Consider the following 14,736-nt stretch of genomic DNA (forward strand, 5'->3'; position numbering starts at 1 on the left):
GGTTGCAAGGTTATTGTGGGGTGGGGGGCGCTGCACTATTGCTACCCTTACTTCTACACTGTTGCTAGTGGCGGCACTGCCTTCAGAGCTGGACAGAATCGCCGCCAGCAGCACACAGAAGAAGGGTACCACTGCTATATGTTTACAGTAAAATATTACAAGGAGCACATCTCACAAAGAAATATGAACTCTTAAATCATTACAACTTTAAATGTGATAAAATGTACAGTTTAAGAGGACAAAGGTCAAATGAATCAGAGATTCATGCCTATAGAAGCCAGCAGCTGTTGAGGAGATATCTCTCCTGGCTTGGGGTGAACACCTGGCCACACTGAAGCCAATGGGATTTTTACAACTGACGTCAATGGACCCAAGAATTCATGCTTAGGACTCAAGTCAGAAATTTAGAGATAGGAAGAAATAAGAATATACTGCTATTGGAACACCACCACAACCACCATCTCTCACCTTTTAGTTACTTAGAATATTTAGGGCTAGACTGGGATTCATTTTTCTCCACTGACTTCATATGTAACAAGCATTACCTGTTCAGTGGTACTCCTTACGGAGTCAGTCAGCCACTATATCCAGTAGGGCAATCACAATATAGTCCTCAAATTATCCTATGTTAACAAAGGTCTACTGAATTTTTACAGTTCAATTCAGTGTCATGTCTCCTCTACAGCTGCTCAGAAGCTTGTGAAAAATTATCACTCTCTCCTAAATTTTATACTCTTTGCTGAGGTAGATTTGTGAAATGAGCTCCTTGATAACTGATAATCAGATCTCTGAGAAATTTGTTTAATCCAAAACTCACAAAGGGCCATAAATTGTTCTCAATTAGAGCACAGTGCTCCCTGCAAGATCAATATAATCAATATTAATTCCATACATACAGCAAGTGCACTTTAAAAGGCTATAAAAAAAAGACACCTTTTAAATTCACTCCTTTCAATTAACCAAAAATGTGATAACTAACACCTAAGTCTTTCAAACCTATTTCCCACCTCCTTTCTGGGGGTGCTGTCTTTCAGATCAGATGTAAAACCCAAGGAATAGCTACTTATGGTAATTAAAGAATCCATGTCATTTTTCAGAAGAGCAGAAGTGTTACTTGCCATCCTAGCAACAGTCAAATGTGAGCAGTTACTTCTTGATCCCCTATAATTCCCTTTGCACTTTTAATTGGATAAATACTCTTAAAAAAACCTCATTGTTTCACCTGAGAAACATTGTCTTCATTTCTGTGGTAGAAAAAATAATCCCAGTTTTGTTAATAGATGCACCAGAAGGGACCATTATGATCATCTAGTCTGACCTCCTGCATAACACAGGCCATAGATTTTCACCAAGTGGTTACTGCAGCAGGCTCGTAATGTCTGGATGAGCTAAAGAGTATCATTCGAATAACCTTAATTTAAAGATTTCGAGTGATGAAGGATCCACCACATCCCAAAGTAAGCTGTTCAAATAATTAGTTACCCTCATTCTATTAAAACAACAACAACAACCTGCATCTTATTTCTAGCCTCAATTTGTCTTGTTTCAATTTGCAGCTGAAATGAGCTACATAAACATAACAAGGTATTATCCAGTTGCCGGATTTAGTCCGGATTTATCCTTTATAGAGCATTGTAAATATAAAAATATTTGCTTCACTGTAGTCTCCTCCAGCTCATGTCTCATCTATACATTGAAAAAGTTAGTGCAGTAAACTAATATATCATGGTCTCCATGAAAAATGCAGCCTATTCCAGCCATTGCCCCAATTTAGATTAGTATAGTTTTCCCATGTACTTAACAAGAAGAAATAATTGTGGTAACTTTTGGTACCTGTTGGCATATTTTGACTTTCAAATAGCAACGACTATGATACATGACATAGGGTTAACAAGAACCAAAATGTGCTTTCATTTTAGCAGTTCTGAAACTGGTGACACTAAGCTCACACACAAATCAACTGAAATTGATGTTCAAATCAAAATAAAAGAAATTATGTGCACAGCCAAGAAGAGAGGGTTACTACTCACCTTGTGCAGTAACTGAGGTTCTTCGAGATGTATCCCCCTGTGGGTTCTCCACTTTAGGTGGTGAGCGCCCCTGTGCTTGTAATCGGAGATTTATGGTAGCAGTGCCTGGTTGGGTACATATGCGCAATCCCAGGGCGCTGTGCGACCAATTGCCCCCGCCCCCATTCCTTCTCTACTGCAGAGCATAGTGAGAAACTCCTAAGTAGAGGGGAGGAGGGAGGGTAATGGAGCACCCACAGGGACAAACTTCTCGAAGAACCTCAGTTACTGCACAAGGTGAGTAACCCTCTCTTCTTCTTCTCCCTGTGGGTGCTCCACTTTAGGTGACTTCAGAACAGTGCCCTCCAATGGAAGGGAGGGGCTTCAGAGTCATGGCAGAGGATAATATGGTAAGTCCGAATAATGCATCAGATGTTGCAGAGTGCTGCATAAACGTATGGGAAGAGATAGTTCCACATATGTCCATAATGGGAATACTGTTCAGAAAAGCTATCAAAGTCGACATTGCTCTGCTGGAATGTGTACAAATCCCCATAGGGAGTTGCAGGTTCTGTTGCTGGTAACACAGTTTGATGCATTCTGAATTCCATTTGGAGAGCCTCTGTTTGAATATAGTGTCTCCTTTTGATTGTTCCGTGATTGAAATGAATAATTCATCTCTATCCTTATGTGGCTAAGGATAGAATGCTGGTATGTAGATAGGTTGGTTGAGGTGGAATGAGGAGGCAACCTTAGGTAAAAACTTGAAATGTGATCAGAAAGTGATTTTATCTTTTGAAAATACTGTGTAGGGTGGATCAGCGATGAGAGCCCCTAGTTCCCCCACTCGTCTTGTGGATGTAATGGAGACTAGAAAGGCCACCTTCATTGACAGTTGGAGAAACGAGCAAGTTGCTAATGGTTCGAACAAATATCTGGTGATGCCCTGGAGAACTAAGTTGAGGTCCCAAGTTGGAGTGGGAGTGCAGATTTTGAGGTAAATGTTGTTCAGGCCTTTCAGAAAACATCTGATGGTAGGGTGTGCAAAAATTGATGCACCATCTATCTTATGGTGGAAAGCTGCTATGGCTGAGATATGTACCCTGACTGAGCTAATAGAGAGGTCTGATCTCTTAAATTTAAGCAAGTAATCCAGAATCAAAGGTAAGGGTGCAAATACCGATGTGGTCTGCTTCCTGTGACACCAGGAATCAAAATGTCTCCATTTGTGTAAGTATGTGTGGCGGGTAGTTGGTCTGCGACTATTTAATAAAATGCTCTGGACTTCTTTGGAGCATGTAATTTCAGGTCCCTGGAGCCATGGAGCAACTATGTTTTGAGGCAGAGTGTCTCCAAGTTCAGGTGCAGGGTTTGTCCTGAGTCCTGGGACAGGAGACGAGGTAGGAGAGATCTGCACGCTGACATTCTGGGAATCTAGGGGAACCATGTTTGATAAGGCCATGTGGGGGCTATCATTATTACTGTGGCCTTGTCCTCTTTGATCTTGTGAAGCATTTGTGCCATTCAGGAAATAAGCCCTAGAGCAAAACAGTGGGCATTTGGTGTTATGCTCTGTTGCAAAGAGGTCTACTGTGGGGAATCCCCCATTATTTGAATATGTTATGGAGAACCCTGACATGGACCGGAATCTATGTGGGTTGTAATACCTTCATTGTCTTCTCTTTGTCCTAGGAGTATAGATACCTAGGGACTTCAGAGTCACCCTTGAGTTTTTGAGGGTGTGCAGAGACTCATCCATTTTGGCTGATAAGAGTTTGGGCCCTTCAAATGGTAGGTCCTCCACTGTTGCTTGCACTTCTTTGGGAAAGTCAAAGAGATGCAGCCAGGATGCCCTTCTCATTACGGTGGCTGTAGATCGTGCTGCTGTATCTGTAGAATATAAGGCAGCTTGCAGTGCCGTCCTGGAGCTCAGTTGGCCCTCAGAAATGAGTGCACCGAATTACTCTTTTTTTCTCCTCAGGGAGAAATTCAATAAAATCTGATACTTTGCCATAATTTGTGTGGTTGTATTTAGCTAATAACGCCTCATAATTAGCAATTCTAAGGTGAAGCATCACTGAGGAATAAGCTTTTCGGCCATAGAGGTTGAGCCTCTTCCAGTCTTTGTCATACAGTGTATTTTTAAAATATGATTGTCTGCCTTTTTCATTGACAGCATCCGCTACCAGGGAGTTTGGTGTGGGATGTAAAAAAAGAAACTCTGTTACCTTTGCAAGGACATAATATTTCAGACCTCTTGCAGGTTGGAACAATTGTTGCAGGGGTCTGGCCAGATGTGTTTCACAGGTTCCATGATTGCATCATTCATGGGTAAAGAGATTTTAGATTATGCTGATGTTTTGCCGGATGTCAACGAGCTTATATTGTGTCTCCTACACTTCCTCCAGTGAGATGTCAAGGGAATCTGCAACGCTCCTATAGAAATCCTGGAAATATCTAAAGTCACCCCCATGTTGTGAGGAGGGTGCATGATGGTGTTGTCCAGGGACGATGAAGAAAAATGAGTTGTTGGTTCAACATCCTGGTCAGAGATTTCTTTGTTCTCCCATCATCTCTTCAGGGGGCTCAGATGGTCCCGGTACCGACGGCACAGGTGACTGCTGTGTACCCTCCCTGAATGGGCTAAGAGGTTTGAATTGGTGTGCAGGATATGCCACCCATGGGCCCAATCTTGCCACTGTGGAGGGAAGGGCATAAGTGCCATCCATGGGTGCCCATACCACTGCTGTTCTTTGGCCCCTGTATAGTACCCCTTGTGTGGCAGGGCCGGTTTGATCGTTTCATGGGTGGTGGAAGAGTGGTGCGAGGGTATGTCTCTCCCTCATCCTCACTCGAAAAAGTGGGAGCAGATGGTGGTGGAGTGGTGGGGCAGCTCGGTACCGATGGTGCTGTGGTGATCTCGGTGCTGAGAATGGGAGAGTCGGGTGTCGAGGACATCATGAGGTCTCTGGGAAGGAAGAATTGTGGTACCAACAGCCTTGGTGCCGTTGATGTGGTAATAGTGGGTACCAACTGCTGTGGAGCTGTTGTCTGTATGGGTGCACCTGTCAATTGCGCTATGCTGACAGGAGGTGGCAACATAGGCTGCAGTTGTTTTGATGTGCCTGGTGCAGAGTGTTGGGATGGCTCCGCCAGTGCCAAGGCATGGGGTTTCTGTTTCCCCTTGGGGCTAGCTCTCTTGGAGTCTTTAGCTTTCACGCTACCCATGATACCGGAAGGTCCTGCTATCTTGGCTGTGAAGCTTGTCAGTGCTGTCGGTACCAACAAGGTCTCTTGGTTTGGGGAACACCGGCAGCGTATGCTTCTTAGCCACCTTTTTAGCTTGGTGGTCTGTCGCATGAGTCACAGACAAAGAAGAGCCCCTGACAGACGCTGCAGTCAGTGAACTGTGTCGCGGGGATGTCCATGCTTCTGGTTCAGACCACCGGCCAGAGAGACTTCTCCATGATCAGCAGTTTAAGCTGCAAGTCTCTGGCTTTCCTGGTCTGGGCTGTCAGTTTGTGACGATGAGGGCACTTTTGAGGCACATGTGGTTCACCTAAGCAGCAGACACACTGAGCGTGCCTACCCAATACTGGGATCGATAACCTACAGGTGAGGCAATGTTTAAAGCCCAGAGAATGAGGCATGCCCCTGAGGGCAGAGTTTCATCCTACCCCAAGAGGAAAACCAGGAGTAACGGTTCAACGAAAACCTATTTCTAGTCAGGAAACAAGGTGGGGTTTTTTTGTTTGTTTTAGGTATTTTTAATAAACAGGGACAAGTACATGAAAGGAGTTAACTATATAACAAAACTAGAATTAACAAAGGTATACTATGCTAACTAAGCTCTGAGGTGCTGCTGAATGCTCTGACTCATAGCCAAAGGAGATAGAGAAGGAACTGAGGGAGGGTTGGTCACACAGCGCCAGTTAGCTGCCTGAGGCAGTGCAAGACGGGGGCTGTGCATGTGTGACCCAACCAGGCACTGCTACCACAAACCTCCAATTATAAGCGCAGGTGCACTCAATACCTAAAGTGGAGCACCCACAGGGACATCACTCAAAGAAGAATAGAAACTTTTAACACAATATATAAAAATTGGGCATTTTATAGAAATAGACCCATTAAGGTGAAATAGCGTCAAAGATAGATGCAGAGTATGGATTAGTTCTAAGAAATGGAATATAATGGCATCAGAACACGAAGAATGAAGGCAGCTTTCCAAATTCTGCAATCAAAAGACATCTTGCAAGAAAGTAAAGGGATTTCAACTTGAATATTGGGAAATAAAGGTAAGTACAATAGATTGAAAGATGTGTGTCTTTCATTCTAATCAGTTAATTAATTTGCCCACTTGCAGCAGAATTGCCTCTGCCCTTTTTTTTTTCCTTTTTTTTTTTTAAGTTTTTTTAAAGATTAAACTGTACAAAATTCTTCCCTTCTTGTGGAAAAATATAGGCATTACTTCTGTAGGATTTACAGTGCTAAACAAGATGTCATTTTTATAATACAATTCTGCAGCAAACTTTACAGAAATAAGCCCCTATCCAGCAATGATATCTGCAATGGCAGATCCTTCTGCCATAAAGCCCTACTGAAATCAAAGTATCAAATCAGTGGGGCTCTGCACAGGCACACAAGTCTATTCCCCCAGAGCTCCTTGCCACACTGGGTCCCTTTCCTTGCATTTTACTATGTGAGAACAGACAAAAGGGACCTTAATAATTTGAATAAGAGGCTGCTTCTATCATCACGTCCAGTAACAACAACAGGCTTCAACATAATTTCTGCAATAACGTTGAAAAGATAAAACACTGACAGAATTTTTCTTATCTTTTTATATTTAAACAACTCACTGAAGAATTATCTACAATAAATCACAAATTAACTCTAAGCTATTTTTAAGAGGGGTCACAAATGTTTTAAGATTACTTTAAATCTTTTGTGCATTTTACAATGATTATAGTTCAAATTGAGCTGAAGTAAGAAATATTGTATTTCTTACTCACGTTCAGAAAGTATTGCCAGAGAGGCTAACAGTTCATTGTAGATTCAGACAAATTAATGCTGACAGTGAAAAGAATCAGAACTAAAAGTATCTTTATAGACTTCAAGCCTGAAATATCAAGTTGAATTCACAGACATTAATTTAATATTGCTGTAGATTTTCTCTAATTATAATAAATGACTAGAGGAAGAGATCAGCAAGTATAATCTCTGTGAGACTAATACACACCTGGGAATACAAAGATTTTCTTAAAGTTCTCTACTTTATTATCCTGAGGTTAACACACACACACACACACACACACACACACCCCAGAATGGCCTTAGATATGTCGACTAGCAGTACCTACAAAAAAGAAAACAATTTCAGCTCCCATAAGGAGAAACAATCATCCCGTCAATGGACTGTGTCAGATGCATCATCTCAAAGTAGCTTTAGATAATATCAGTGTGTCTACTGAAAATGATTATGATGTTTCCAGAAGAAACCCATGATGTTAGTGCACTGTCCCCATATTAATGGTATCTGTCCTACCACCTTTATTTTTTGTGTCTGGCAGTGCACTTAGCTATGTATCAAACTAGTTACTCAGATCTAAAAATCAGTTTTTAAAAAAAAGTTATAAAAACTATCACTTTTTCAAAGATTTGCCACAGACACATTATAAAGCATGCTGGGCAATCAGATTTCTGGATTTACTCAACATTCCGTGCCCTAAAATTTTGCATTTAGAGGATCTCAACATGTACAGCTTGTTGTTCTTCTACTGATCAGTTATGAGTGCCTGAATGTTTATGTTAAGAATACATGGAAATGGATTACTCAGATTTTAACACAAAGCAAAACTTCATAAAATTTGCTGCATATTGTAGAAATAAGTAGAAAATCCTAGAATCCCAGTCCTCAAATTCTAAGAGACCACCAGGAAGTAAAATTATAAAGAAAATCCCCAGCATTCAAAGAAACATAGTATCTCTGTGACACGTACATCACAGATAAAGTAATCTACATACCCCTCCGTTTCTGATATAAGATATTTCACAGTTTGCCTGGGACAGGATAAATCTTGCTCATTTTGAAGATGAATAATTGGCTTTCCCTGGGCGTACCAATGGAGCTGAGCAATACTGATTTTTCGTTTCAGTGGCTAAACCAAGAAATCTCAAGGGAGAAAAATTGTTTCAGGTCAACACGAAACAGGATTTTGTTTTGTTTTATTCATTTTGTTTCATTGTCGGGTGTTTTTTACTCTCTCTCTCTCCTTTGTTTTAAATGTACGGGGGGTAAAATTCTAAACAAAATGTCATTTCAAAATGAAAAATCAAACATTGTGTTTAGAAAACGTCAATTTGGGAAGGGGGAGGGAGTGCAGGCCAACTATTCACTGAATTAACCCAATTTTGCAAGTAGTTTCAGTCTACCTGAAACCGCATTTTTTGGTGAATAAACTATTCATCCACAAAATTTTACCCAGCCTTGTGTACCACATACATGCATGAGAACTACTACTTTTGGCACTCTAATAAATACATAAGTAGCCTGCATTATTAAAACTACAGTAAAAGGTCAAAAGGCACCAGTGATTACCAGACTGATTATACATAATGCATGGCAATGTAGAAAATGTGCTTTGAAGCACACACAAAAACAACAGGAAAGAACTGGTCACTTACATTATTCATGTATTCAGACAGAAGATCTTGGAGAGCTTGGCGGATGGCGTTGCACTCTGCGATTATTTGTTCTCGATGAAAGTCACGCGTGCAGGAAGAGTCAGCTAACAGTGCTGCCCCACTGATAATCCCTTCCAAACGCTTCTCTAGTGATGGCCTTATTTTTTCTTCATTCATTGTAAGTGGATCCAATATGATTAAACTCTAGAAAAAAATTTAGAAATTTGGTCATCTCTTGCCTGGCTAACTGTAACATTCTATTTTCCAATCTTCCCTCTTACCACTACTTTGCCATTCAAATATATCCAAAATAATGATGCTCAAGACATCTTCTCTTTCCACATTCACATCCACTATACCTACTTTGCATGGTGTCAAGAATCAGGGGGATAGCCGTGTTAGTCTGTATCTACAAAAACAAGACTCCTTGTTGTTTTTATACCTACCTTGTCCCTCAATATTTTCACTGACATCAAAATTCAAGATCTTCATCCTCACCTTTTGGATCATAAAGTCGCTCCCACTCCTACGTTACTGCTAGTTTCCTCCCCTCAAATAGCATTTCACCCTATTCTAGGTACTTATATGACCCCAATCCCTGTGATGTCTGAGCACATCACACACAATACTTAACGCATTCATACAAACCTCTGTGAGGTAAGGAAGTGCTAAAAATCCCATTTTACAAATGGGAAGCTGTGGCAGAGAGAGACTAAGTGTCTTGCCCAAGGCCACATTGGAAGTCTGTAGCCAGGCAGGGTACTGAATCCAGCCTCCTAAGTCTCATGCCAAGCCCTAACCACTAGATCATCCTTCCTCTGGAAGTTTTGCCATTGACTTAAATGCAGCAGAATTTCACCCTTTGTCTACCTAACTCCTCTTTCCCTTCAATTCCTTCCCTGAAACTCCTTTTTGTAGGGCCATAAGTCTTCCATTTCCTTACCCTCCCTTTTCCTGAACTGTTCCTTCACATGATGTGTTTGTCTTGTCTACTTTAGATTGTAAACTCTCAAAAGCTAGAAATTGCTTGTGTACGTTTATGGCACTATAAGTAATTTTAATACTATTATTTAATACTTAGTATCCTTCTACAATATTTTTTTCCTGGACACAAGATTTTATATTAGTGGATTGTTTTTCATTTTAAAGCCTGGGGATGTTCAAAACCTCCCACGACTGCACTCTCAGAGATCTGGGTCTCCTCTGAATACAAAAAAGAAGCCAGCAGTGCTTGCCCACAGTTGAAAGATGCCATCTTGGATTATGTGAATGGATTCTGCTGATTTTAGAACACAGGTTACTAGTCTACTGACGTAATATATCTGGATTTTAGTAATGCTTTTGACATAAGCAAATTAGGAAAACGTGGTCTAGACAAGATGGATGCACAACTTGCTGAAAGACCATATTCAAAGAGTAGTTACCAATGGTTTGCTATCAAAGGGGGGATAGGAAAGAAGAGTGCCTACGGGGGTCGTGAAGGGGTTAATCTGGGGTTCAATGCTATTCAATATTTTCATTAATGACTTGGAAAATAGAGTGGAGAGTATGCTTATAAAATGTGCAGATAATAACAAACAGGGAGGGTTTGCTAGCACTTTGGAAGACAGCATTAGAATTAAAAATGACCTTGACAAATTGGATATTTGATCTGAAATCACCAAGATGAAATTCAATAAAGACAAGTGCAAACTACTATGCTTAGGAAGGAAAAAAAATCAAATGAACAACTACAAAATGGATAATAAACAGCTAGGCAGTAGTATTTCTGAAAAGGATCTTGGGGTTTTAGTGGATCAGAAATTGAATGAGTCAAAAAATATGATGCAGTTGCAAAAAAGGCTAATATCACTCTGAGGCATATAAATAGGAACACTGAATGCAAGACACAAGAGGTAGTCCTCCTGCTCCACTCAGCACTGGTGAGGCATCAGCTGGAGTATTGTGTCCAATTCTGGACACCACACTTTAGGAAAGATGTGGACAAATTGGAGAGAGAGTCCAGATGAGAGCACCAAAAATTATCAGGTTTAGAAAAACCTGGTTTATGAGGAAAGGTTAAAAAAACCTATGCACATTTAGCCAGGAAAAAAGATGACTTGGGAAGGGAATCCCGATAAATCTTCAAATACGTCAAGGGCTGTTATTAAGAGGACTGTGATCAATTGTTCTTCATGTCCAATGAAGGTAAGACAAGAAGTAACGAGCAAGGTAGATTTAGGTTTGATATTAGGAAAAATTTTTAACTATAAAGATAGTTAAGCACTGGAACTGGCTTCCAAGGTTGATTGCAGAATCCCCTTCATTTGATATTTTTAAAAACAGGTTAGACAAATACCTGTCAGGGATAGTCTAGTACACTTGTTCTGTCTCAGTGCTAAGGGTCAACTTGAGGACCTCTTAAGGTCATTTCCAGCCCTACATTTCTGTGATTCTGTGAGGGCAAAAATGCAGCATTGCCACTTCAAGAGGCTGAATGGGCAAACTGCAAAATATTAGCCTCTATTATTAGTCCTAATTTTTGTTCAACATTAGTCTTTTTGGGATGCTGGTAGCCTCTTACCAGCAAAGGCTAAATTGAGTACATGTTTAAAACAAAAGAACTACTATAAAAAAAAAAAAACCTAGAGAAGAGTAGAGGCTGAAGCCAAGGTAAGTAAAATTGGTCTCCAGCCCAAATCAAGGAAATTAAGTCCAGACCCCTACTAAGAGCTTGAGCTTCTTAATCAAATTTGGTGTTTGAAAGGGGAAGTCATTACCTGTACTTATCCAACATGAGTCAGTCCACTTTTTACAGACTTTTAAAGGTGACCTATAAAAAGGGAAAGATAACACTGGTCTACAATTTTTGAGAAGTCGTCTGCTTCAGAGATAAAATGTGCTATTTATTATGTATTTTGATGTGCTGAATTCAAATATGACAATTAAAACAACTGATTGGCTACTGTTTCTAAGATATTTAAGTTTTTACATTTTATGTCTATGTATATTGTGTAGATAGTAGAGTTTTAATCATAAATTGTAAACCTAGGTCTTTTCATGTGTTTATGGTTGCTTTACATGATAATATTTCACCTGTCCTGTTTATGTAACACTTTAAAAATCAGCAAAAGGGTTATATAAATAAAATTTATTATGACACAAAAGGCAAAAAACTATTCTGTACATAGTTTAGTCCTATTCAGTGTCTACTCGGCGCTTCTTGGCTTGTCTCCTGTATTCATTAAATGGAGCATCTCTTGTCACTGTCCAGCAATAGTCTGCAAGCATTGATGGGCTCCATTTGCCCTGATAGCGTTTCTCCATTGTTGCAATGTCCTGGTGAAATCGCTCGCCGTGCTCGTCGCTCACTGCTCCGCAGTTCGGTGGAAAAAAAATCTAGATGAGTGTGCAAAAAGTGTATCTTTAGTGACATGTTGCAACCAAGGCTTTTGTATGCCTTGAGGAGGTTTTCCACCAACAATCTGTAGTTGTCTGCCTTGTTGTTTCTGAGAAAATTTATTGCCACTAACTGGAAGGCTTTCCATGCCGTCTTTTCCTTGCCATGCAGAGCATGGTCAAATGCATCATCTTGAAGAAGTTCACGAATCTTAGGACAACAAAGACACCTTCCTTTATCTTAGCTTCACTTAACCTTGGAAATTTTCCACGGAGGTACTTGAAAGCTGCTTGTGTTTTGTCAATGGCCTTGACAAAGTTCTTCATCAGACCCAGCTTGATGTGTAAGAATGGTAACAAAATCTTCCTTGATTCAACAAGTGGTGGATGCTGAACACTTTTCCTCCCAGGCTCCAATGACTGTCGGAGTGGCCAATCTTTCTTGATGTAGTGGGAATCTCTTGCACGACTATCCCATTCGCAGAGAAAACAGCAGTACTTTGTGTATCCAGTCTGCAGACCAAGCAAGAGAGCAACAACCTTCAAATCGCCACAAAGCTGCCACTGATGTTGGTCATAGTTTATGCACCTCAAAAGTTGTTTCATGTTGTCATAGGTTTCCTTCATATGGACTGCATGACCAACTGGAATTGATGGCAAAACATTGCCATTATGCAGTAAAACAGCTTTAAGACTCGTCTTCGATGAATCAATGAACAGTCTCCACTCATCTGGATCGTGAACGATGTTGAGGGCTGCCATCACACCATCGATGTTGTTGCAGGCTACAAGATCACTTTCCATGAAGAAGAATGGGACAAGATCCTTTTGACAGTCACGGAAACCCTAACATCACCTGCCAGGAGATTCCACTGCTGTAGTCTGGAGCCCAACAGCTCTGCCTTACTCTTGGGTAGTTCCAAATCCCTGAACAGGTCATTCAGTTCACCTTGTGTTATGAGGTGTGGTTTAGAGGAGGGGGATGGGAGAAAATGTGGGTCCTGTGACATTGATGATTCAGGACCAGAAGTTTCATCCTCTTCCTCGTCTGACTCAAGTGAGAATGATTCTGGTGCATCAGGAACCGGCACTCCTTCTCCGTGGGGTACTGGGCGTATAGCTCATGGAAGGTTTGGATAATGCACAGTCCACTTTTTCTTCTTTGACACACCTTTCCCAACTGGAGGCACCATGCAGAAGTAACAATTGCTGGTATGATCTGTTGGCTCTCTCCAAATCATTGGCACTGCAAAAGGCATAGATTTCCTTTTCCTGTTCAACCACTGGCGAAGATTTGTTGCACAAGTGTTGCAGCATATGTGGGGGGGGCCCACCTCTTGTCCTGATCTCCAATTTTGCAGCCAAAATAAAGGTGATAGGCTTTCTTAACCTTAGTGGTTATACTGCGCTTTTGTGATGCAAAAGTCACTTCACCACAAACATAGCAGAAGTTATCTGCACTGTTCACACAAGTACGAGGCATCTCTGCTCACTTTGGCTAAACAGAAATGTGTCCCTGTGCAAAATCAAACACTGACAAATAAGAGCACGAGACTGTATGATTTCTAGAGATGATCTAGGACAATTTGTTCAGCAGAGTGATGTAAGCTTCGTTATGATTGCATCATCCATGACTTCTAGGAATAACATGATGCAATTCATATCATGTATGACACAATACCAGCTTCAGATTGCATCATTCATTGTTTTGCCTAAAAAGCAAGTACTGTCCAAACCCAGTCATTTTGGCTGCAGAGCAGTGTAATTGGGCTTCTTTTTGATATTTAACAAAGTCATGGAAGATTGTCATTTTTTCTGCTTATGTTTTACATTAGAAATTCATGTCGTCTTGACTGGAGAATTCTAAGAGTGGAGAAATAGTGATGTGATGGCATCACAAGATTAAAAACACCTAACTTCAATAACTAATGAATGATTTAGAGAAAGGAAGTCTGTTACCAATTCTCATATTCATTGAAAACATAGGAATGCTGAGCTACTTTTAGAAAACTAGGAGATCCTCTAGCAAAACCAGGGAAAGCTAGACTTAATTTTCCAAATATTTATAAGGGATGGGGAGAGCAAGAAAAAAAACCACTAGGCCCTCTTTATGCAACTTTTAAAAGACTACCAGTATAATATTTTTAAAAACTGTTTTGCAGATCACCTTAAAAACAAATGTATTTTTGATCTACACTGGAATTCTGACCAGTTTAGGTCTTCCTCTTCTCACTGCACTAAAGTGAGCATTCAACTCACATTTCCCACAGCATAGAAATAGTGTAATATTCCAAATATGCTTTAAGCAATAAACCTCAAGCTCAAATATCATGCTCTAGTACTCTCAATTTGCTCGAGAACGCTCATGGACTTGTGTCAATTCAGCTTTATCCCTTATTATTCATTAGCAGATATGAAATTTACTGAGCATGACCCCTCCATAACCTCAATACATAAAATAACTTGTTTAAAACAGTCCTAGGGGCTGCACTTTTCAGAGCCTTGGTATGTAGTTTATGTTCTGCTCTCCACCTGGAAATGAGAGCACATCACCCCAAGTCCTCACATCTTCATTGGTGTCCTGTTCATTTTAAGGGTGCTAGGTTGCACAGATCAGAACCAGAGGTAGGGTGTGTATACAGAGGCAGATCAAAGCTAACTTGCA

General features: G+C 40.6%; 1 protein-coding gene across 1 annotated transcript in view; it reads right to left on the minus strand.

The window, feature by feature from the left end:
- CTNNA3 (catenin alpha 3) overlaps window positions 1-14,736 on the minus strand; it is a 960,805-nt gene that overhangs the window by 723,285 nt on the left and 222,784 nt on the right. Inside the window, exon 7 of the mRNA XM_034775301.1 lies at window positions 8,694-8,897. Coding sequence (XP_034631192.1) covers window positions 8,694-8,897 — 204 coding nt within the window. The remainder of the gene's footprint in view (window positions 1-8,693; window positions 8,898-14,736) is intronic.

Source organism: Trachemys scripta, chromosome 7, assembly GCF_013100865.1.
Source record: "Trachemys scripta elegans isolate TJP31775 chromosome 7, CAS_Tse_1.0, whole genome shotgun sequence".
NCBI classification, from domain to species: domain Eukaryota; kingdom Metazoa; phylum Chordata; order Testudines; family Emydidae; genus Trachemys; species Trachemys scripta.